The sequence below is a fragment of the Cnephaeus nilssonii genome (genome assembly GCF_951640355.1).
Source record: "Cnephaeus nilssonii genome assembly, chromosome: 6".
In the NCBI taxonomy this organism is placed as follows: Eukaryota; Metazoa; Chordata; class Mammalia; order Chiroptera; family Vespertilionidae; genus Cnephaeus; species Cnephaeus nilssonii.
Genome location: NC_137077.1, coordinates 20,750,474 through 20,773,524, shown reverse-complemented (window position 1 = coordinate 20,773,524; position 23,051 = coordinate 20,750,474). Strand labels below are relative to the sequence as shown.

General features: G+C 45.8%; 3 protein-coding genes across 3 annotated transcripts in view; 2 read left to right on the top strand and 1 right to left on the bottom strand.

Annotated features, from left to right (window-relative positions):
- LPCAT3 (lysophosphatidylcholine acyltransferase 3) overlaps positions 1-11,135 on the top strand; it is a 39,244-nt gene extending 28,109 nt beyond the window's left edge. Inside the window, exons 2-13 of the mRNA XM_079775406.1 lie at positions 5,225-5,332; positions 5,844-5,950; positions 6,507-6,600; positions 6,750-6,787; positions 7,206-7,384; positions 7,818-7,926; positions 8,620-8,706; positions 8,794-8,960; positions 9,558-9,705; positions 9,782-9,940; positions 10,394-10,522; positions 10,732-11,135. Coding sequence (XP_079631532.1) covers positions 5,225-5,332; positions 5,844-5,950; positions 6,507-6,600; positions 6,750-6,787; positions 7,206-7,384; positions 7,818-7,926; positions 8,620-8,706; positions 8,794-8,960; positions 9,558-9,705; positions 9,782-9,940; positions 10,394-10,510 — 1,313 coding nt within the window. The 3' untranslated portion in view covers positions 10,511-10,522; positions 10,732-11,135. The remainder of the gene's footprint in view (positions 1-5,224; positions 5,333-5,843; positions 5,951-6,506; positions 6,601-6,749; positions 6,788-7,205; positions 7,385-7,817; positions 7,927-8,619; positions 8,707-8,793; positions 8,961-9,557; positions 9,706-9,781; positions 9,941-10,393; positions 10,523-10,731) is intronic.
- A 147-nt stretch (positions 11,136-11,282) lies between these two features.
- On the bottom strand, positions 11,283-16,368 carry EMG1 (EMG1 N1-specific pseudouridine methyltransferase). The gene is made up of 6 exons (XM_079775407.1): positions 16,092-16,368; positions 12,830-12,931; positions 12,577-12,718; positions 12,212-12,270; positions 11,985-12,134; positions 11,283-11,650 (listed from the first exon to the last, which is right to left on the bottom strand). Exons 1-6 carry the CDS (start codon positions 16,257-16,259, stop codon positions 11,537-11,539), a joined length of 735 nt encoding a protein of 244 aa, XP_079631533.1. The 5' UTR covers positions 16,260-16,368; the 3' UTR covers positions 11,283-11,536.
- A 126-nt stretch (positions 16,369-16,494) lies between these two features.
- PHB2 (prohibitin 2) lies at positions 16,495-21,852 on the top strand. The gene is made up of 8 exons (XM_079774135.1): positions 16,495-16,777; positions 16,896-16,980; positions 17,277-17,356; positions 18,624-18,808; positions 19,112-19,241; positions 19,345-19,448; positions 19,873-19,950; positions 20,553-21,852. The coding sequence occupies exons 1-8, from the start codon at positions 16,651-16,653 to the stop codon at positions 20,631-20,633; spliced, it is 870 nt and encodes a 289-aa protein (XP_079630261.1). The 5' UTR covers positions 16,495-16,650; the 3' UTR covers positions 20,634-21,852.
- The last annotated feature ends 1,199 nt before the right edge of the window (positions 21,853-23,051 follow it).

Here is a 23,051-nt window from a genome sequence, read left to right as displayed (position 1 = left end):
ATGTCAGCAGTTCTCAAAGTGGAGCCCATGAACTCCTAGGGAGCCCCCGAGAACCCTTTTATCTTTCCCTCTGTATTCCTCACTGCCATGCACTCACAATAAAAAAATAACAAGCCAGTTTCACTCAAGAAGGTCCTGGGTGAAGCAGTAAGTATTATGAATTGTATTAAATCTCAACCCTTCTTAATAGTCTGAAGAAATGAGAAAAGTGCCTAAAGCACTTCTGCATCCTGACGTACAAGGCTGTCCGGAGGCAGAGTACGTACTTGTGCAGTTGCTTGAGTTGCATGTTCAATTAACAGATTTTTTTCATGGAACAGCATTTTTACTTGAGAGAAAAAAAAAAACTGACAAACTTAGACATGGATTATTTAGACATGGGCATTTGGCAGATATTTTTTTGAAAACGTGAGCCTGTCACTTAAAGGAAAATAACAGACACTATTTGTCATGAATAATAAAACTCAAGCTTTCAATTGAAAATTTTTAGAATTTTGGAAAACTTTTTTGTATCTGCTATCATAAGCTTGACAACTTCTCAGTACATACAGATTTTTATGTTGAAGATCAATGGTGATATTAAAAGATGTGATTTTTTATACTGTATTTTAATGACATATTGTCAATATTTGGAAGATCTGCCTAATACAGTTAACCATTGCTTTCCAGATGACCAGTGCATGATATTACAAAAACCATGCCTGGGTAAAAGATCCATTCAAAGCACATGAGAGACCACTGGATTTTAACATAACAGAATATGAAAAGTTCATTGATATGGTTGCTGCACATTCCACAATCTGTCAAGTTTAGGTATAATATCAAAGAATATCCAAATTTATCTGGAAAAGCTATTGATTCACCTTCCAACTATATATCTGTATAAAGATTTTCTTCATATAGTTTAACCAAAACAACAGATTAAATACAGAAGCACATTTGAGAATCCAGCTATCTTCTATTTAGAGAAAGGCCAGAAATTTGTACAAGTGTAAAGCAATGCCATTCTCTGCATTCAATGATTTTGTTTTGGGGAAATATATTTGTTTTCATTAAAGGTATGATATTTAGCTCTGGCCAGTGTGCCTCAGTTGGTTGAGTGTTGTCCAATGTACCAGGAGGTCACATATTCAATTCCCGGTCAGGGCACCATTAAAAAATAATTATAATAATAAATAGAAGTATGATATTTCTATTAATATCTGTTTTTAATATGTTAATTCAAAATTTTTAAATTTTTCTTAGTTTATATCAATTCTTTGTATGGTATTTGAAGTGTTTTTCTTTTCTATAAAACTGGTACCAATATCTGGTTAAGCCAGCATTTAGCAGTCCTAATTCCGTATTCTCCCTGACAGCATTTAGCAGTCCTAATTCCGTATTCTCCTTGCCAAAACATGCTCTACTTTCTTTTCACCAGAGTCTTATCAATCATTGACTAATCAAATGGGTTCATATCCTATTCCTACAGAACCCAGAAATAGCTCTACAGGATGAAAAGGCAAAGAAATTTACCAGACTTTAATGAAAACAGCTCATTTCTATTTCTTCAAATGAAACCTCAGGACCTCTAAAATTAATAATTTCACAACAATTGTGCAGAGAATAAGGAGTTCCACTCCTAACTAGGTTGTGACAGATCCTAGTCCCTGACTCCAACAGCACTCATGAGGGGATGTCCAGTGACTGACTGGAGAACACAGCTAGATACAATCTGTGTGCAGGACAGCCTGAACCCCTCAACAGAGCCAGATTCCGTGTGTCCCAGCAGTCTGCTCTAGCACTGTAAACACCCTAGGTGTTGCTCTTGAAATGCTCCCATTCTAGTATGGGATCACTGGGTTTGGGAGTAGGTTAGGTCATCATCCCACATTTGCTAATGAGTTTCTGAAGGCCTTTCTTTAAATAAAAAGAAAAAAGTTATAGTACTTCCAAACAAGTTCTTTAAAACCTCCCAATCAGACTTACAAAACTAACCTCTGCCTGCACAGTGGTATTAAAGGAAAGATAGCAACTCTCAGTCATCAAGCTCAGACTTTTATTCTCAGGACCTAGTAAGTACTGCTGCCTTGCATTAGGATTTTAGTAAGACAGCGCTTCTTCACCCTGGCTGCACACCAGATCACTCAGACCTACTGAAGCAGACTCTGTGATGGGTGGGAGGAGGTACTTCCATTGTTCTCTAAATATTTATCAGGTGACTGTGGCTACTGTATTAAGAATCGGCTCCCGCCGAAACCGGTTTGGCTCAGTGGATAGAGCGTCGGCCTGCGGACTGAAGGGTCCCAGGTTTGATTCCGGTCAAGGGCATGTACCTTGGTTGCGGGCACATCCCCAGTGGGGGGTGTGCAGGAGGCAGCTGATCAATGTTTCTCTCTCATTGATGTTTCTAGCTCTCTATCCTTCTCCCTTCCTCTCTGTAAAAAATCAATAAAATATATATTTAAAAAAAAAAAAAAAAGAATTGGCTCCCACAAGAAAGCATTAAGACTCAGAAACACCTTGTGGGACAACACCCTCCAAAAAAACTCAGCACATCCCTAAAGGGGTGACTGGGCAGCCAGGTTACAAAGCCTGCTGAGCTGAGCAGCAGCCAAGAGCAAGGTTTGGTGTTTACACACTCAAAATCAGCTCTGGTTGTCACAGCAACTCTCCCAGCACAGTTCCTTCTTCCCCTCTGCGGCCTCAATCCAGGCTTTGCTGTTCTCTGTTATGATCTTAATGTTCTTGGTAACCTTAATGGCATGCTGCATTCTTTTCATTATTCTGCCAATTGCACCATCTTATCATATGTTTAGTAGTGTACAATAATACTTCACCTGCCTGTGTGGAACTCAACAACCTCCACTCCTCCAAAATACACCTGAACAAAGGGCCTTGAGTAGCCAGAACCAATGTTAGCAGGCTGAGCACTAAGTCTTTAAGGAAAACACCCAAGACCTTTGCTCTTATATTTCTTTTTTACGCCTTTAAAACATACTATTTCTAAGGCCTGCAGTATATTAAAAGCAGGGAAAACAACTATTTTTGGCAGGCACACTGAAAGCTCAAGAAGTGACTACTGATCCCTGAATAGGAAGGAAAGGGGCAGAAAAGCCCTAAGAAATGGATACAAGAACTCGGAATGCAGGACAGTGTAGGCCCTAACAGAATCAGAGCAACCATTTTACACACCTCGGCAGGTTGTAAAGTGATCATGACTTTACTCTAGAGTAATTATGAACCAGATCACCAAGAAAGTGTTCAATTATATCCACTTTAAGGGGGCAGAGTGATATGTGTTGCATTTTTTAATTTTAAGCATTCCGAATGGTTCAGGGTTTTGGTGATTCCAAGTAGTTAAGGGTTTTAGTGCTTAAAGGGGTATACTCTTAGCTATCCAGGATTTATTTATGAGTACTCTAAATAATTAAGATATACCCTATTGTTTCTATTCATTTATACCCCATTTTCTACAATGTTAGAAAGTCAAAGATTTAAGGCAGTCTGATCTTATTCTATATACACTTTCTAGTACCTGGCTCTGGTTCTTAGCAATACTTGCTAATAACGTGGTGTTCTGTTCCTGCCAAATTTGATATGTGATATGTATGAAACTTGATCCTATTTCTTTGCTCATTCATCTGACTACGAAGGGGTCAGAGCTGTCTCCCTCTCCCTTGAGCTAGTAATCCTATATCACTTCACCTTAGCTAGCTAGAAAATAAACCATTGCATGACACCTTGTCCCTCATTATGTGATCTACAAACAGAATACCTGGCATGTAGTAGGCATTTAATAAACATTTGTTGAATGAGCCAGTAATCCACAGGATATCTATAAAATTAGCTATTCCATGAAGCTATAAAATTGAAGTGTCTAGCCCATTTGAACAGCAGTCGTCAAAAAAAAAAAGAGCAAAAATACATGTTGTTGTTTTTTTAATAAATAAAAGAAAAAAGAGAAGAAGAAAAAACAAGAGCAAATCCTGGGACCAGGAAGATTAAATGGCGGATACACTGTTAAAAACTTGATTATATAAGTACACAGGATATGATCATAAGTTTAAAAAAACACACACAAAAATTATAGGGAAAGAAAACTAGGACATAAGCCAAATATACAACAGGATTATCCATTTACTTACTTAATAAATAATTGAGCACTTTCCTTGTATTTGACACTTCTGAGTATTGCAGAGTTAACCAAACTCACAACAATAGTGCCAATGATAAGCTAACACTGTGCAATGATAGGATAGGTAAAGTGTCCTTCTAAAACACAGTAGGAATTCCAGTTCTTCACATGTGCACTGCCAAGCACATCAGCGACCTCTTGATAGAACACTAAATGAAAGTGTGTAGTAACACCATGGAACATGTTAATTTTAGTTTAGGAATACCAAATGTTATATTGACCCTCTTTTATTCAGTAAGCAACCTTTGGCCATGCATAATCAGTTCATGGCCCACCAGGAAATCCACTATAGTTCAATTGTGGCCCCAGGACCATACTCTGAATCACTGCTTTAGAAGACATTTTCCCATGATACTTAATGGATTTCTAACTCGATGGGTGCCCAGACCTCAGCATGTGAGGAGCATCCACACATATCCTATAACTGCTATTCAGTTGTAATGCAGTCAGCAATCCCAGTTTATAGCCTTGTGTTGGTTTATATTTATCCTCTTGATAATTTGCTGATAATATACTACTAGCAGGACAGTAGATAAAATTATCCTATATAATAAAAGGCCAATATGCAAATTGTCCCCTCGGGTGGGAGTTCGATCAGGGAGTGGGCAGCTAACGGCCCGAGGCCCCACTCCCCCATGGGGCAGGCCCACCAGACCCCACCTGTGCATGAAATCATGCACCGGGTCTCTAGTAATAGATCATAAAAGCATAAAATAATGTTTCTGGGCAGAGCACAGTTGGATACCCTCAATTCCTTGTAACACTGAAGTAAAACGCAAAAGAAAATTCCTAGCACTACTTAATAGTCTATATGAGAAACCTAGCCTTAACACCTGGTTTTATATTGCCTCTGTATAAAACTATCTTCAGTTTTAAGTGTTTATTCACAAAAACACTTTTGATTCTTGGGGATATTGTTATCTTCTCTGTTGACATCCACATAATGTATGTTTTTTCCTCTCTGGGCTGTGTTTCATGCCAGATAAACCTCCAAAACAAAATGGGAGAGCACCAGCCACAAATAACCCTCTTCTGATCTCCCCTCAGGTTACCCCTTGGCTTTGTTTTATCGGCATTACCTTTTCTACAAGGACAGCTACCTCATCCATCTCTTCCACACCTTTACAGGCCTCTCCATTGCTTACTTTAACTTTGGTGAGTAAACTGGGCTAGCAGTGGGGCTGCAATTAGACAGAATCTGGAAAGGAACAGATTTGAACAAAACTTCCTGGAGAGAATTTGATGGATAGGAAAGTTATAATCCTGTGCTTGCAAAGAGAGGATTTGTATGGACAAGAAAATAGCTTAAGTTCTCCTTATATGGACAGTCCTCTCACAGGTAAACATTTGAGAGTGGTTACCCTTGCCAGACCCCATCAACAGAGGGGCCAAAGCTTCTCTGCTATGCCTATAACTGGATGACAAGCAGCCCCTCAGGAGCAACCTTAAGTTCAAACATTCAGAAATACAGTAGCTGCCTGACAGGCCCTTCTATTTATAGTCCCTTCCTCCAGAACATGAAGTAATTTTGACAAAAATATCCTAATACCAAAATAGTTTTTTCTTTATGTATCTCTTTGTGTTTGAAGTCTCAGGATGGGTAGAAATGAAACACACACACACACACACACACACACACGTTAAAATTTGCTCTCTTCTGCACTAGGAAACCAGATGTACCACTCCCTGCTATGTGTCATCCTTCAGTTCCTCATTCTGCGACTAATGGGCCGCACTGTAACTGCTGTTCTCACTACCTTTTGTTTCCAGATGGTAAGCATCTTTCCCGTGGCAGCTCAGGTCACAGCTGAGGATTGGGGAGAAGTCAGAGACTGTGGTGTAGAAAAACCAGTGAACTGGAAAACAATCCAATTTCTGATTGTTTTCTCCCAATAACACTTACCAGTATGACTTTATGTAAGTCACTTTACACAAGCCCAGGTGTTTCCTCTGCAGGTGGCAGTGGTAATACTTTTCCTGCCTCAAGGAAGAGGTGACAGCTAATCCTTTGCATAGGACTGTGATTAAGGTTCTGACCAGGATTGGCCCAGCTATCATGAGGGGAGTCACATAAAGGCAAGGCAGAAAATCAACTTAGAATGAGCTACAGAACCTAAGCATCTAAATTCTCAATTCGCCTTAATTTTGCTGAGAAACCTTGAAGCAAGTCTCTTTCCCTTTACAGTTTCAGTGTCTCCATTTATAGGAACTTCTTAAGGCCTTTAATGACAAGACCAGGAGAAAGAAAAAATGAAAGAATACAGTGGATTTCAGAATAGAGAGAAAATAAATCATAGCAATAATAAAATAAATACTTCCCCTCTCCTAGGCCTACCTTCTTGCCGGATATTATTTGACAGCCACTGGCAACTATGATATCAAGTGGACAATGCCTCATTGTGTTCTGACCTTGAAACTGATTGGTAAGTGATGGGTTACTACCCTCCCCTTTTACACCTCCCCATCTGACCATAAACTTACTGTGTTCTCCCCCACACTCCTGCTACCCTCAGTCCACAGGTCACACCCCCAATGTCCTTTCCCTCTACCCACACCTTCTCTCTCTGCTCAGGTTTGGCTGTTGACTACTTTGATGGAGGGAAAGATCAGGTAAGCACAACTCCTCCACAGAGAGATTAAGGAAGTAAACCAGAGGGAAGGAGAAAGGCTATTCTTACCAAAAGACTGAACCCAAATGCCAGGGGCAGAGCCCCACCTCATCCCCAGCCTGTGTGATCTCCGTTTCAAATAGCACTGAGCAAGGATCAACAAACCTAATTTACGTGGATCCAGCTCTTGCACAAAGTCCAGAGATCAGTGCCAGCAAGGCATTTGGAAATCAGCAGCAGTCAACTGTTGCTACACACACTCTTTTCCACGGGAAGCAACTACTTTTCTCCATATCATCCCCTCAGAGATGGCTATTTGAAGAACCAGTTCAGAGGGTCAAAAGGGTGGGAACACACAAACCGGCTCTTACAGATAGATTCAAGGCCATCCTGAACCATTCCTTCTCTTCTCGGCATAGAATTCCTTGTCCTCTGAGCAACAGAAATATGCCATACGAGGTATCCCTTCCCTGCTGGAAGTTGCTGGTTTCTCCTACTTCTATGGAGCCTTCTTGGTAGGGCCCCAGTTCTCAATGAACCACTACATGAAGCTGGTGCACAGAAAGCTGACTGACAAGCCAGGGGAGATACCAAGCAGGTAAATGCCCCTCTTGGTCAAGACCTCTGTGGAGTAGGTGTCCCACCCACTCTAAAGCCACTTCTGAAGTGACTTTCCTGCGGACCAGCCCTAGCTGCATTCTCCACATGGCCCTGGCTCCCCGGGCTCACAGGCCCTGGACTGTGGTAACGGGCACTCTGTACCTGCTCACTGCAGGCAGTGGGCCCTTTTCAGCCAGCCATTCTGACCCTGTGGCACAAACTTAAAATTTACTTTTATGTAGCAGGATTTTGCCTGAACCAGTCATGTCCCCGCCTTTAAAATTCATTTTCTCATTTTAAAAAATTGATTTCAGTATACTTAAATATATTGGGCAGTGGAGCTACTCATCCCATCCCAGATGGGATAGCTCCCCTCTGTGACTTAAAAGGAGTGGCCTCTGCGCATTGTGACCCTCACCTGTTCCTTTCAGCACCATACCTGCTCTCAAGCGCCTGAGTCTGGGCCTCATCTACCTGGTGGGCTACGTTTTCCTCAGTCCCCACATCACAGAAAACTATCTCCTCACCGAAGACTATGAAGTGAGTGGCTACTAAAGCAGCAGCAGTATGACTGCATCCGAGATAGAAAATGGACAGGCCAGGATCCCTGTAGATAGCCAAGTGGGAAACACCATCGACAAATGCATGTTGGTTTTGCTCTAGATCTGTGAGAGTTGGTGTCAATGCCAGCCAGGCCGGGACATGTTCATCAGCCAGCATTGAACGACCTTCGCGGGCACAGGGCTGTGCCAGGTGTACTTTCGGCACCCTTACCTTCCCCAGGAGCAGCTCTTAGCTTGCTATATTACAGCCCAGCATAGCAGCTTCTGGTCCTCTCCAGCTTGTTTCTTCTCTTGATAGATTGGGGGCTTCTAGGGAATTCAAAATCCAAGGGAGGGGGAAGTGCTGGCTTTTGCTCCTGCCCTGAGAGGTTTGCAACCGTTCCCTACCCACTCTAGGTCGGCTGACTCCTTAAGTTAACATTGAGCATGAATTCATAAAAGTCCCTCAACACTTAGTGTCCCAAGTGCTTCAGAAGAAGAGTTAAGGACAATGCTGTTACTGCAACTCTCCAAGGGAAAGGAGGTGAATGGATATTCGCTGGGCTCCCTGCTCATCCTCTTAGCCGATTACAGAGGCAGACTGTCAGATGGACATGAAGTAGTCAGTCACAAGAGTGGAAAGGAAGGGAAATTTGCCCAGCCTAATGCACATGTTCATTCTTCTCTCAAGAACCGCCTTTTCTGGTTCCGCTGCATGTACATGCTGATCTGGGGCAAGTTTGTGCTGTACAAATACGTCACCTGTTGGCTGGTCACAGTAAGTAGAAAAGATGAAATAGGGCATAGACAGGCTGTGGGGGACGTGGGGAGAGTGGCAAGAACCCTGAGTTGGTCCTTCCCTCAGGAAGGAGTATGCATTTTGACGGGGCTGGGCTTCAATGACTTTGATGAAAATGGAAAGGCAAAGTGGGATGCCTGCGCTAACATGAAGGTGTGGCTCTTTGAAACAACCCCCCGTTTCACCGGCACCATCGCCTCTTTCAACATCAACACCAATGCCTGGGTGGCCCGGTAAGCAGGGGAGGGGCGGTCTGGACCTGAACTTTCCCAGATTGGAGGGCAGAAATGGACTTGTCACTTCTGTCTTTTCCCACTTTGGGTAGAACTTCCAATCATTCTCACACATACCCTTACACACTTGTGTCTCCACTCCTACCCCCCAACATTTCTGTCATTATTTGAAAAACGAAAGCAAAATGTCTAAGTGCCTTGAGTCCTGGGTTGAACCCCAGTTCAGCCACTGGTTTTATGTTCTCCATTGCTCTGTTTACAAAGTCTTTGTTTATTTGCACTAGAGGGTAAGCAGCACGAGTAGAAAACTGGTCTGCCCTGTTCACTGCAAGTCAACATCAGGCACTAGTCATTTAAGTAGTTTGCCAGAGTTCACCCAGCTAAGCCTTAGGTCTATTTTCTGTCTCTAAACTGAGGGGACTTCACTGCCTTTCGTCTCTGAAGCTAATCAGGCAGCACCGCTTCCCTTGCCCCAGGTGGGCCCAAGTAGGAGCTAGCCACCACCACTGTACTCCTCAGGAAGCTGAGAACCCAGAGGTGGATAGTGGGAGTGCAAGAACTAGTCTGCAGCTCATCCTTACCCATCCTTTATTCTAGTTATTTCTTCAAACGACTCAAGTTCCTTGGAAATAAAGTACTCTCCCAGGGTCTCTCATTGCTATTCTTGGCCCTCTGGCATGGCCTACACTCAGGATACCTGATCTGCTTCCAGATGGAATTCCTCATTGTTATCGTGGAAAGGCAGGTAGGCCTTAAGGATGCTGGGTGAAAGGGGACTACAAGAAGAGGCAAGGTCCTGATTACCTCCCCTTCCTCCCCAGGCTGCCAGCCTAATACGAGACAGCCCAACCCTGAGCAACCTGGCTTCCATTACCGTCCTACAACCCTTCTACTATTTGGTGCAGCAGACCATCCACTGGCTCTTCATGGGTTACTCAATGACTGCCTTCTGCCTCTTCACATGGGACAAATGGTTTAAGGTAAGTGAGGGCCTGCTTGCAAGGATGGGAGGGAACCACTGGAACCTTGGGTAGTAAGGAATATTATATACCACTAGTGGCCCGGTGCACAAAATTAGTACACATTAAAAGGGAATGAATTAGAGGAAATACTTTAATATTGTTATTTGCCCTTTATAATAGAAGTGTCAGAGATGAAAGAAAATTAGTAAAATGTATATGAAAATCTTCCTCCTGTCAGAGTCTGGGGCACACCGCGGGACCCAGAGTCAAGTCCCCGCCCACCCGTGCGCAACCTAGACCCAGCCAGCCCCACCCCCATCAAGCCCCACTGGGCGGGGGGCACAGCCTCAGGTCCCCCAGCGCAGGGGCAGAGCGGCCCTGGCGTGACTGCGTGATGACTATTTGCATATTAGCTCTTTATTATATAGGATGCCCTCTGGCTAATTCGGTGGCCTGTATCTCTCTCCACAGGTGTATAAATCTGTCTATTTCCTTGGTCACGTCTTCTTCCTGAGCCTATTATTCATACTGCCTTATCTTCACAAAGCAATAGTGCCAAGGAAAGAAAAGTTAAAGAGAATGGAATAATCTATTTCCCTGGTAAGTTAACATCCAGGTTACAGGACAGAGCAATAAACTGGGGGTATGAGGGGTGGACAGTGTTGGAAATTTGGGGTGAATCTCAAGATAGTCTGGCTTCTAGGAAACACAGTATTGGGCACTAATGTGCCAGGAAGAAGCTAGAAGAGCTGTAGACCAGGAACTAGAAGAAATAACTGATCAGCCTTCCCATCAAATTTCTTCTGCAGGTGGCCTAGAGCAAGACTGGTGCAGAAATAACTTCTCTCCCTTTCTACACTCCGCTCCAGAGCACAGAGAACACAGAAGCCAGGGAGTAGAAAGACATGGCACTCCCAGCTGTGCCTCTGCTGACAGCCAAGTCTTCATTTGGGCCAAAGGGGAAACTCTCGTGGGAGGAGTAGAGGGGCCCATGTCTCCCCTCTGGACTCCCCCATGCACGTTGCCTTATCTCTCCCCCTCTAACCAGGAATCTGTTCTGTTTTTCTTCTGCCAATTTATATGATTGTATATGTGCCGCCGCCACCACTTCCCCCATGGGGGGGTGAGGAGGGGCATAAGGCCCTGCCTGCTCCACTTTTTCTACCTTGGAACTGTACCAGATAAAAATCACTTCTGTTTGTTCAATTTTTCACTGCTAGCATTCCTGGCTGCTTTCTTTCAGACAGTTCTCCGTGCTTGCCATTGCTGCAATAATCAGGGCTATCTCCTTGAGAGCACAGTAATCGCAGAAGTTGGAGCTAAAGCCCACCTGCAAAGCCCGGAACCAAGCTGCAAACACTGTAACCTCACACCTTTCCCTGAAGTCTGAGGAGAACGAACAGTTTACACCTTTAGAGACTAAGTTTAGGAATCCCCAAATACAACCAGGTTTGCAAGAACAGTGTTTATAAGATAAACAAATAGCAAATGTACATTCAGCCTTGGCTTCCACTAACCCCAATCTTGGTTCAGGAAGGTCATCATCCAACAGGGAGTTAGAAGAGTCAAAGGATGCAATGTCAACAGTCTCTGTTTCAGAGCAACGTCCTACTGTCAAATGACCCTCCATACTTCCTCAAAGGCTGTGGTAAGTTTTGCGCAGGTTAGAGCAGCAGAAAGGGGGTAGTTGCTGATGGACACCATCTTCTCTGTATACTCCACATTGAGCTGAGGAGAGAACAGTTCTGTCAGCCAACTCTAACACTGTAATAGGTTCAGTCCTTCTTTAGGGCAGGAAAATTGGGCTGAGCTCTTTATTTCACTGTGTTAATATCAAATTTGTACGAAGGATGAAGACAGTCCTAGTTTTGACTATTACAAATATGCCAGCAGTCCTCAAAAGATATGTCCTGGGGCAGGTTAGGGAACCCACACTTGTCTTTCAGCTCTGTGTTTACCCTCTATTTCCCAACTGATGAGGACAAGGATCATCAAAATGCTAACTGCTCTTGGAATTCTGTACTAAGCTATGAAGAGTCTAAGAATTGAACCTAGACCTTACCTTGCCATGGGCAAAGGCCCCCACCACAAAAACAATAGGGTCGCTGCTAGGGACCAACTCTCGCACATCACTGACGACTGGGATGGAAAAAGAAGTGCCAATTTTCATACATCCAACTGGGAAGTGATCTGACACTGGATTTTTAATTACCTAAAGTAAAAGAGAAAAATGAGCCCCAGAAAGGTTCTCAGAACCCTACCTCCAACCAGTAGGTGTCAATACCTCACCTTCAAGAGCTTCTGGGGGCCATCAGCTGCTCGAACACTGAGTTTGTGTAAAAGCTGAACTAGGGCGAAAAGAAAAGTGTTCAGAACTCGGTGGAGACCACATTTCTGCCCGTATTCTAACCAGAAAAACCCATAGTAAGATGGGCTTATAGCTATACTGTACCCCTACAATGTTATGAGCAAGCAGTTGTCAAGCACATGACTAGTTGTGTACTGATAGGTTCGCTCTCTCTTTTTTACTCAGCCAGGAACCCATGTAGGCTTTACCCCTACACATGGAAAGTAATGAGGAGTCCTTGTTCTGGGATCAAGCATGTTCCCTCTTCCCTTCTTCACTCCTAAAATTTAAGTCCTAAAGATCTCACCCATGAGGCCACAAAAGCGGTCAAAGGTTCTGGGAATTCGAGTCTGGGGGTTCACTTCAATGAGCACATTCTTCTGTGTATGGATATAAACCTGCAGCAAGCCAGCTCGGTTCAGGGGACTGTCCATCAGCATCAGTAAACTCTGAGGGAGGCAAACACCAAGGCACAGTCAAGACTGCAGAGAAGTAGCACGCAGCTGTCTCACCTTCCATATAAAGGCTCAAGGGGTTGTGAGCTCTGTCCCTGGAGTTACCTGGTGAGCTATGTCTGGTCTCACTTCCCCAGGGTCCCGTCCATTCTTCAACAGCATAGACTTGTGCTTGTCACAGTTTAGTAGTTCATATGTCTTCCCTGCCTGAAGAGGGAACATGACAGAACGTAAGCTGCTTTTACTAAGTCCAGTGATTCTCAAAGTGTGCTCCCCAAAGAGCAGCAGCAGCATCTGGAAACGTGTTACTCTAGTCAAATTCTCACGTTCACCCTAGATTTCCTAAACCAGAATCTATGGGGGTGGGGCCCAGCAAGTCTTCAGGGGTTCACTGTGTGGCCACATTGACCCTCTCCTCCTTTCCTTCACTCCTCCTTCCATACCTGATCTTAGAGGGAAAAGGGAAGAAGGCACAACCTGTGATTTCAGATGATTTAAACTGGATTTAATTTAAAAACCTGTGGCTATTAGGCAAAGCTGGTGAGGGATTCTGGAACCAGGTGAAGTAAGGTTAATGAAAAAGGCTGAAAGCTTATCACAGTAGTACCGATTGTGATAAACTGGGCAAAATATATATGGTCATTACCCTGTTTGCTTATAACAACCATGTACTAAGTGAAGAGCTGCACATCTGAACTAGAAGTGTGAAAATTCTAATGATGGAGGTCGTTTGATCAAGAAATACTTCTGTCAAAAGTAAAACAAAATAAAGAGGTTTTAGGATGGGTGAGCAAAGGTAAATGTAAAAAAAGAAAATTATGCTGAAAAAGTGGGAACTGAAACACTGAAGAGCAGTGATTACACATGAAACTGCTTTGTAAATTGCAGAATCTTCAAGTATCCATCAGGAAGAAATAATTCTGGAATAATAGGAGTATGAGAATGACTGAGGAATATTGTATACTAGAAAATATAACAAGTAGGAGTTTGATAATAAAGATCTGTCTGGATCCATCTGTAGCAGCAAGAAGAAATAATTGTAAATTGCAATTTGGAGTCCTAAGGAGCATTAAGATAAAAAACATACCATTAAGTACAAATACAGGTTCTGAAAGGCTAAGCTTTTATGTATCAATAGAACATTTGTATGTCTGATAACATCTTAAGATATACAACCCCAAAAAGTGGGTGAAGAGGCACATGAACTTTGAAATTAAATGAATAACTGAAATAATGTCGCAAAGTAAGCACAGAGAAAGAACAAAGTCCAGGAACTAAGACCCTGGGACACTGAGTTGTAAAAGAAAACCTCTTGAATAAAAGAATCTAGTTTTAACCCATTAGTAAGTTATAAGGAGGGTTTTTAATGAAATAAGGATAGAAAATATCAGAGTACTTCAAATGTAATACTGGTGATGGTTTATGAAACTTTTGATTTTTATTGTGGTATGTGGTTAAGCTTGAAAACCAATAATTAGAATAATCAGAATGAATACCATGTGTATTCACTTTCTATAATAGGTATTGGAGATATGAGTTTTTTTAATATATTTTATTGATTTTTTACAGAGAGGAGGGGAGAGGGATAGAGAGTTAGAAACATCGATGGGAGAGAAACATTGATCAGTTGCCTCCTGCACACCCCCTACTGGGGATGTGCCCGCAACCAAGGTACATGCCCTTGACAGGAATCGAACCTGGGACCCTTCAGTCTGCAGGCCGACACTCTATCCACTGAGCCAAACTGGTTAGAGCGATATAAGAATTTTTAAAACCTTCTCTGCCCTCAGAGAGAGCCTTCTAGTAGAAGAGACAAATATTCATGGCTACATGAATATTTAACTCAAATTGGGATAAACATTATGAAGAAAAAGTAAATGGTTCATTAAAGGATCCTATATAATCAAGAGCTAATATGCTAATTAGACCGAGCTATTAATTGAAGAATGAGCAGCATAATAGGATCAATAATTGTTAAGTGAATGAACATTAGGAAGGAATTAATGAAGCAAAGAGCTGAGTAAAAGGAGCTTCCATTTAGAGAACCTTATACGCAACATCTTTAAGGTACGAGAGAACTTCATGCCTTCAAAGAGCTTAAAGCAGGCCAGTGAGGCTGGAGTATAAAGAATAAATACAGAGAGCAGGCCCAGAAGAGGCTGGCAGAAGCAAGAGTTACCAGCACAAGGAAGGCACGAGGTAACAGCACTGGAAATTTCAACCATCTATGAATTCTGTCACCCTTGGAGTACCATTAATGACAACCTAAATTCTTCCAGAGCATACTATAGGAATTTTAATTTGGCCATGACCTTTACAACTACTTAATCGGTAACTTGGAATCAGTAACAATAATAACTAATTCCAAGTGACAGACATTATTCTAAACCCCTTATACATATTAAATCCTTTAATCTTCCCAATAACCCAGCAAGGTAGGGACTACTATCAGCCCCAAGGGACACAGGAAGAAATGGAGTGGTTAAGTGACATTCAGAATTAATAGTCTGGAAAGATAGTAGGCGATTAAGTGAGGAATAAATATAAGAACCTATTTAGGTTAGAAATAGCAATTACAGAAGAAGAAATTCCCATTTTAATAAGTTGGGGAAGGAGGGTAGATTGCAAGCCTAATAAAGTGTCATAGTGGTTGAGGAACATGAAAAAGAATCACACTGTAGATTACTATGGAAACATACTACTTTTAAAGCACTTTCATTGCATTCTCCCTGAAAAGTATTAACTGAGGACAAATCTTTCTCAACATCACACACGTAAAATAAGTATAAGAATCAAGATTAAAGTCCAGTCTGACTTCCAAACCAGTGCTATTTCTTCTGGGCCTACTCATTGAACAAATTTAGCTCTAAGCGGTGAGAGAACAAGAAAGTCAGAGGGAATAAGAGCACGAACAATTTTAAAACATAGAATTGCTGCGTTATTCAGAAAAAGGAGCCGAAGGATGGGTAAAAAGTGTTTCGAAGTGGGTAGTAATACCAAGGAGCGTGACAGCAAACACCTTTTATAAAACACGAAGTCCCTACGAATAAAAGTACGGGCCGACTAAGCTACAGTAACCACCTGTGGAAACTCCCCTGCCTTTAGATGAGTTTATACCTCAGAATGAATCCTGGTAAATCAATTGGAAGCAAGGACGTGACGGCCGGATTGGGATTCAATAAGGGAAGAACACGAGCACAGCCGACCCAGGACGTTAAACCAAAAGACAGTCAACTAGGCCACTCTTCCTCCAAAAGCGTATTTCACCTTCCTCTGCTTTCTCTCTCTACCTGAAGCCCCTCACCCTCATCCCAGGGGGTCCCACTCTACCGCTATGCGAGCTCTCCACTTTCTCGGCCCGTATTACCTTGACTGTCTCCAGACTGGCCCCTTCCAGCACCACAATCAGCCTACGGCCCCCCATCCTGCTTCCCGCCCCAAGTCGGGGCCGCTTGGGCGCCACAACATCCCAGTCCTGTTCCTGGTCCCCATCGCGACGCTCACGAGGTTGGAATCCACCACTGGGTGCAGCCATCTTGCAACCCGACCGGAAGTTGTGTTGATATCCTTAGAGCCTCACGCTCCTCCTAATCGCAAACTTCCTTCCGGCTACCATTTTAAAAGCAGGCGCTCGGAAATGGCGAGGGCTTGCCGCCTGGCACTACCGCAGTCTCCCTGGGAGGGCAGGGTTTCCGGGAGGGGCGGGACTTCCCGATGCGCACTTCCTGTGCGCCAGGTTCGGGTCCCCCCCACCCCCTGTGGGCGGGGGGAGGGTTTAGAAGAAAGCGCACTTCCGGTGCCCTTTCTCCTGCGAGCACCTGGGCCACGGACCCTCGTGTGAAGGGTGCGGTTTCTAAACTGGAGTGGGGTAGAGGCGGGCCGGCGCCCACTCCTGACCTTTGGTGCCGCCGGTCTCCGGGTCGGACATGGCCCAGAACTTGAAGGACTTGGCGGGGCGGCTGCCCTCCGGGCCCCGTGGCATGGGCACGGCGCTGAAGCTGTTGCTCGGGGCCGGCGCCGTGGCTTACGGGGTCCGCGAGTCCGTGTTCACTGGTGAGCCACCTCCGCCCGCTCCCCGGACTCCTCCCCTCCGAGACCCTCTCCGCCTCAGCCCCTCGCCCCACCAGGGGCCAGCACGTCCCTGGCCTGATCCCCACCCCTCTCCCCACAGTGGAAGGCGGGCAGAGAGCCATCTTCTTTAATCGGATCGGTGGCGTGCAACAGGACACCATCCTCGCCGAGGGCCTCCACTTCAGGTAACGGCGAGCAGAGCGGATTGACCCTGACCCTTCACCCTTGAACGCCAACCCACCAGTGGCTGTAGTAAGGCTTGCAACGGGATTCAGCTGTACTCTTTCCCTCCCTGACTCCATCTCCCAGAAAGTGGGTGCTTCCCGTAACTGCAGCAGCACATAAATGTTGTTCTCCGAAGGAAGAGAAGTCCTCCGAGCCTGTGGTCATTAAGTGGAGGAGCAGGCCAAGAAGCACGTGGTGAGGGAAAACTAGTGACACTGCAGTCTCCTGATACCTCTCTCTGTTCCCTCTCCCCCAGGATCCCCTGGTTCCAATATCCCATCATCTATGACATTCGGGCCAGGCCACGAAAAATTTCCTCCCCCACAGGCTCTAAAGGTAGGTTTGGACACTGGGCAGCCTGGCAAGAGCCCCGAAGGGAAGATGGTGGTGTCACAGCTCTTGGGCCTCGGTTTGCCACAGCTGCAACACAGCTGGAGTAAAAGTACCTGCTTCTGGGGTTAAAGCAGTACATTCTGGACACTGTGTTTGCACTTTTTAATTCACTGTTCCTACCCCCTAACGTAAATTCAGTGAGAGCACTGTTTGTCCTTCTTCACTCCTAGATGAAAGCCTTGTTTTAAAGCTTTTTTTGTTGTTGTTCTTTTAGCTGCTTGACTTAATGGTATCCACTGGTATGCCCTGGCCTGGGGAAACTTGGTCCCACTCTTCACTGGTTCCTCCTAGACCAGTGGTTCTCAACCTTTCTCAACCCTTTAATACAGTTCCTCATGTTGTGGTGACCCCCAACCATAAAATTATTTTCATTGCTACTTCATAACTGTAATTTTGCTACTGTTAATGAATCGTAATGTAAATATCTGTGTTTTCCGATGGTCTTAGGCTCTACAGCAGCGGTTCTCAACCTGTGGGTCACGACGCACAGGTTGAGAACCGCTAGCAGGGTCGCCTAAGACCATCGGAAAACACAGATATTTACATTACGATTCATTAACAGTAGCAACGAAAATAATTTTATGGTTGGGGGTCACCACAACATGAGGAACTGTATTAAAGGATCGCGGCATTAAAAAGGTTGAAAACCACTGTCCTAGACATACCTAGAAGTTGTGCCTTTGGGATTCCCCAGACCCCTCGTCACACACACACATACATACACACACACACACACATATACACACACAGGCATATTCACACTGAGGCAAGTAGCTCACATGTAATAAACTTATTTGTACTGTTTTTAGTGCCGGTCACTTAACATTCATTCCCTAAACCCTAGGTCCTGGGAATAAAGAATTCATAAAACAGTCCTTATCCTTAAGCCCTGATGGTCTAGTAAAGAAGACAGGTGATTATTGTAGAGCCTACCGTAGAGGTTGCAAACAGTACAGTGGCAAAGAGAGAAGAGGAGAGGTTACCTGTATTAGTGGAGGGGTTGTGGATAGAAGACCTAACATCCTTGTTACAAAGGATGCACTTGGCCTGTGCCAGGTCACATCTTGTCTGCCTGATTCCTCTCCTCCCTGCAGGGGAGTTGCAGGCTGCACAATATTACATGGAGGAGACTGTTTGGGGAAGGGTGCTTGGCTGAGGGGCCAGATGAGGCCCCATGGCCTTGACCAGCCACTGCTGACCTCACTCTTAGACCTGCAGATGGTGAACATCTCCCTGCGAGTGCTGTCTCGACCCAATGCCCTGGAGCTTCCCAGCATGTATCAGCGCCTAGGGCTAGACTACGAGGAGCGAGTGTTGCCGTCCATTGTCAACGAGGTTCTCAAGAGCGTGGTGGCCAAGTTCAACGCCTCACAGCTGATCACCCAGCGGGCCCAGGTTGGACCCAGCTCCCATCACCATCTGCATGGTGTCAGCATTTTCTTCCTAGACCCAGGGCACTGGGTATTAGGAAAGGCGGGTTATTAGAAAAAAGTTGGGACCCCAGGTCCATTTCTACCTAAAAATGGCCACTGTGGGAAACGAGAGCCAAGACTAGAACTCAGTAGGTCCTAAGGAAGGGTTGGTGAGTTTTCTGCCTTTTTCAGGTCTGATATTCAGATGGTCACAGCAACCCCTTCCTTTCAGTTCTCCAGTCCCCTTGAAAGACCTTTCCCTTCCCCTCCTCACCCCAACCCCCAGGTGTCCCTGCTGATCCGAAGGGAGTTGACCGAGAGGGCCAAGGACTTCAGCCTCATCCTGGATGATGTAGCCATCACAGAGCTGAGCTTTAGCCGAGAGTACACAGCTGCTGTAGAAGCCAAACAAGTGGGTGAGTTACCAGAAGAGTAGGTCAAGGGTTTCTGAAAATGCAGAAGGGGAGGGGCCATGGGGTTTCTGACACTCACATCTGTGACCTCTGACTCCCACCACAGCGCAGCAGGAGGCCCAGCGGGCCCAGTTCTTAGTGGAAAAGGCAAAGCAGGAACAGCGGCAGAAGATCGTGCAGGCCGAGGGTGAAGCTGAGGCCGCTAAGATGATATCCTTCTGCTGGAGAGATCTCAGCTCACCCCTGGGGCACATTGCTTTCCCGTCCTCCCTTGTCCTCCCTCAGGGGCTGGCTGATGAAACTAAGGCGAATGCGATTCCGTGCTCTCTGTGGGGGGTGGAGGTTTCAAATGGGATCTGAAATCTTAGTGGGGTACCTGAGCTTGGCTCCTCACTGTAAAGCAGATCAATAGCAGTGCTGGCCTTGCCTCCATTTCTGCTGCTGCCTCTAGTTCCTGGCAGCTGCCGACAGGGGGGGCCCACAGGTGAGGACCAAAGTAAGACTAGGCACGAGCCACCTGAGCGCAACCTTGGATCTGACAGCCCCGAGGAGGGCTGGAGTGACGGGAGTAGTAAGGATGGGGCCAGAGAATGAGACCTGGCCTTGTATGAACCCTTAACCCCTCCCTGCTCACCTTGGAGAAGCACTGGGCAAGAACCCAGGCTACATCAAGCTACGGAAGATCCGGGCAGCCCAGAACATCTCCAAGACGGTGAGTGCAAGAGCCTAGTATCGCTCAGGGCTTCCTGGAGGCACTGAAGTGTGGTAGTTCGAATCGTGCTCGTTCAGGTTTCTACTCCAACTGTCTCATCATCAAAAACAATTTCTCCAGCCCTGGCCAGTTCTGCTCAGTGGTTGGAGCATCAGCCTGTGGACCAAAGGGTCACCATGTACCTCGATGCCCGGTCAAGGGCATGTACCTCAGTTGCAGGTTCTCCAACCGCATTAGGGGCACATGCGGGCAGGAGGCGACCAATCCATGTATCTCTCACATCAGATGTTTCTCTCCCCACCCCCTCCCCCTGCTCCCTTCCACTCTCTGGAAATCAATGGGGAAAATATCCTTGGATGCGGATTAAAAACACACAATTCCTCTGGGTCCCTTGACCTTCTGCTCATGCCTCTATTATGATACTAGCATAATCACAGTTGCTTGCTGCTCTGGGTCTGTGTGTGAGAACAGAAACCACGTCTTTCTCATTGTGGAATCCCTGTTCCTAACTCACATAATGTCCATCGGTGGTTATTGAATGCAAGGATAGGAATTGAGGCCTTTGCTTAATACAAGCATCTGTCCTGTTTCCTGCCCGGTAGATCGCCACATCACAGAATCGTATCTATCTCACTGCTGACAACCTTGTGCTGAACCTGCAGGACGAAAGTTTCACCCGGTGAGAGATGTGTCCTACACAGTGGGGTGTCACAAAGAACATGGGGTCTAAGTCTAGTCTCTTGGGCTCCGGGGCCTGTTACTAGCTTATTCGTGTGACTTTGAAAGACACCATTCCTCTGAACCAGAAGATAGAAAGTGTTGGTGACTTGAATCTCATATGATTGATTTTATGAGAATAGGGTTATTCGTTGAAAAGCATTTTCTCCCTGGCCAGTGTGGCTCGGTTGGAGCTTTGTCCCGTACACCAAAAGGTGGCAGGTTTGATCCCTGGTCAGGGTACATGTGGGAGGCGGCTGATCGATGTTTCTCTCCTTTCCTCTCTCTCAAATCATTTTTTTTTTAAGGCACTTTAATTGTAAAGTTTTGTCTACTGACAAGTGGTGGAAGGTGGTATTTAGTATCCTTACTCAGGAACCCTAAAATTGCTGCTCTGGGGCCTGGAAGGGTGCTAGGAAAGGAGAGGTGAGCGATGGCAGTGCCGAGAGGACTAGTCTTCCTTTCCGGAGCCTGAGGTCCCTGGCTTCCAACCCTTTTTCTCTTGGGCGCACAGGAGGGTTTAGCGCTAGGTGAGGCCTGAACTGAAAATCACCTCTGCATTTTTCTTCTCTTTTTGTGTTTCCTGTTCATCTGGTGACCTGGTGTCCACAGGGGGAGGTAAGTTGATGATGCATCCTTGTTTCCATGGGGTCTTGCAGCTCATCTAGTACCTGCCTTCTCCCCACCACCTACCCTTTCTCACACCCCCTTAACCACTGAGCAGATGGGACAGGAGGAAGGAGGGTGGTTCCTGTGACCTTGAAGGGAGAGGTCATGGTGCTGTTCCTCTCACGTTCATGTCTCCTTCATCCATCTCCTTTCCACAGTGACAGCCTCCTCAAGACTAAGAAATGAGCCTGCTGACCAAGAACTCCACCCCCAGAGAAGTGGATCTGTTTCTGCCCTGGTGTTTGAGGAGCCAACTTGGGGTCCAGCACACCCCACCCTGCCCCCAGTATCATGTGATGGTCCCCTCTGTATCTGTCCTCCCAGCCCTTTGTCAGGGGAATGAAGACTGACCCATTGTCAGGGGAATGACTTTCCTCCTCCCTGTGTTGGCAGGGGTTGTTGGGACAGTGTGTGATTTCTCAGTGATTTCCTGCAGTGTTGGCTCCACTCTCAAGGTTGGGAGGCAATAACCACCATCCCAGGAATTCTCAATAAATTTTTATTACTTAAGCAGAAGTCAAGGCTCCACGTGCCTCACTGGGTTGGGGGAGTAAGCCTGCGCATTCTCACATAGCACTCCTGCGTCTTTCCTTGTCTTTGCCGGCAGGGGGCGCACAGGCTCTGGTCAGGGCAGTTCAGGACTAGACTGCCTGGGCCCTGCTCACCCTGGAAGTCCCAGAGTCAGAAAATAGGACCCAAGCTGGAAACCAGGCCCAGCTGCACTTCCTACCCCACCCCCCTCCATTTCTACCACATCACCCCATTTATTTACCAACATCTACATTTTTTTTTTAAGACGAGCAGCTGTGGCTTTGCTGAGCTAGACCAAAAATATGATGACCCCAACAAGAGCTGCTTCCTTGGTAACAGGGTTCCACGCAACTGTAGGGGAGACCACTCGTGCCTATCAGGGGCTTATGTGCTCAAAGGCCCCGTGGGCCCTAGCTGGTTTGGCTCAGTGGATAGAGCATAGGCCTGCAGACTCAGGGTCCGGGGTTCGATTCTGGTCAGAGGCACGTACCTGGGTTGCAGGCTCCCCCTGGTCGGGGCACATGCATGAGGCAACCAATCGTGCTTCTCACATCGATATTTCTGTCTCTCCCTCTCCCACTCTAAAAATCAATGGAAAAATATCCTCAGGTGAGGATAAGAAAAAACGGCCCCATGGGTCGTGTTTCCTGCTGTGAGCTACTCGCTCTGCCAATTTCACAATCACCAGGTGTGAGGAACCTGTGTGAAACGGCTCTACCTGTGGAGGTGAGTTCACTCCCACAGCTCCGGCCCCCAACGGAACAATCCCTACATGATGGGCCTCATCTTCCCAACACAACACAGGGCTCCCGGAATCTCAACCACCAGAGAAATGAAGCTACTGCTGTACCTGGTGCCATCCAGTCCAACCCCCATCCCTGTCCCTGTAGGGAGACAGCACTGGGGGCAAAAGCATGTGCAGGAATTACAAAGCCTGGTAGGGGAGGAGGGGAGTCTTGCAGGGTGAGGGACGGGGCTCATCTTCAGCTTCGTAGATTTTTTAAGCAGGAGATTGATTTTCCCTGCTCTGCAGGTTGAATGTCATGCAAGAGGCAGGGAGGGAAGCCGACGTGGCAGCCCACGCCTCCGGAGCTGGGAGCCTAAGATGAGATCGACAGACAAGAAAGGGTGGAGTAACCTGAATCGGTCCGCCTCGAGTCCCCTCCACACTTTATTTCCTTCGT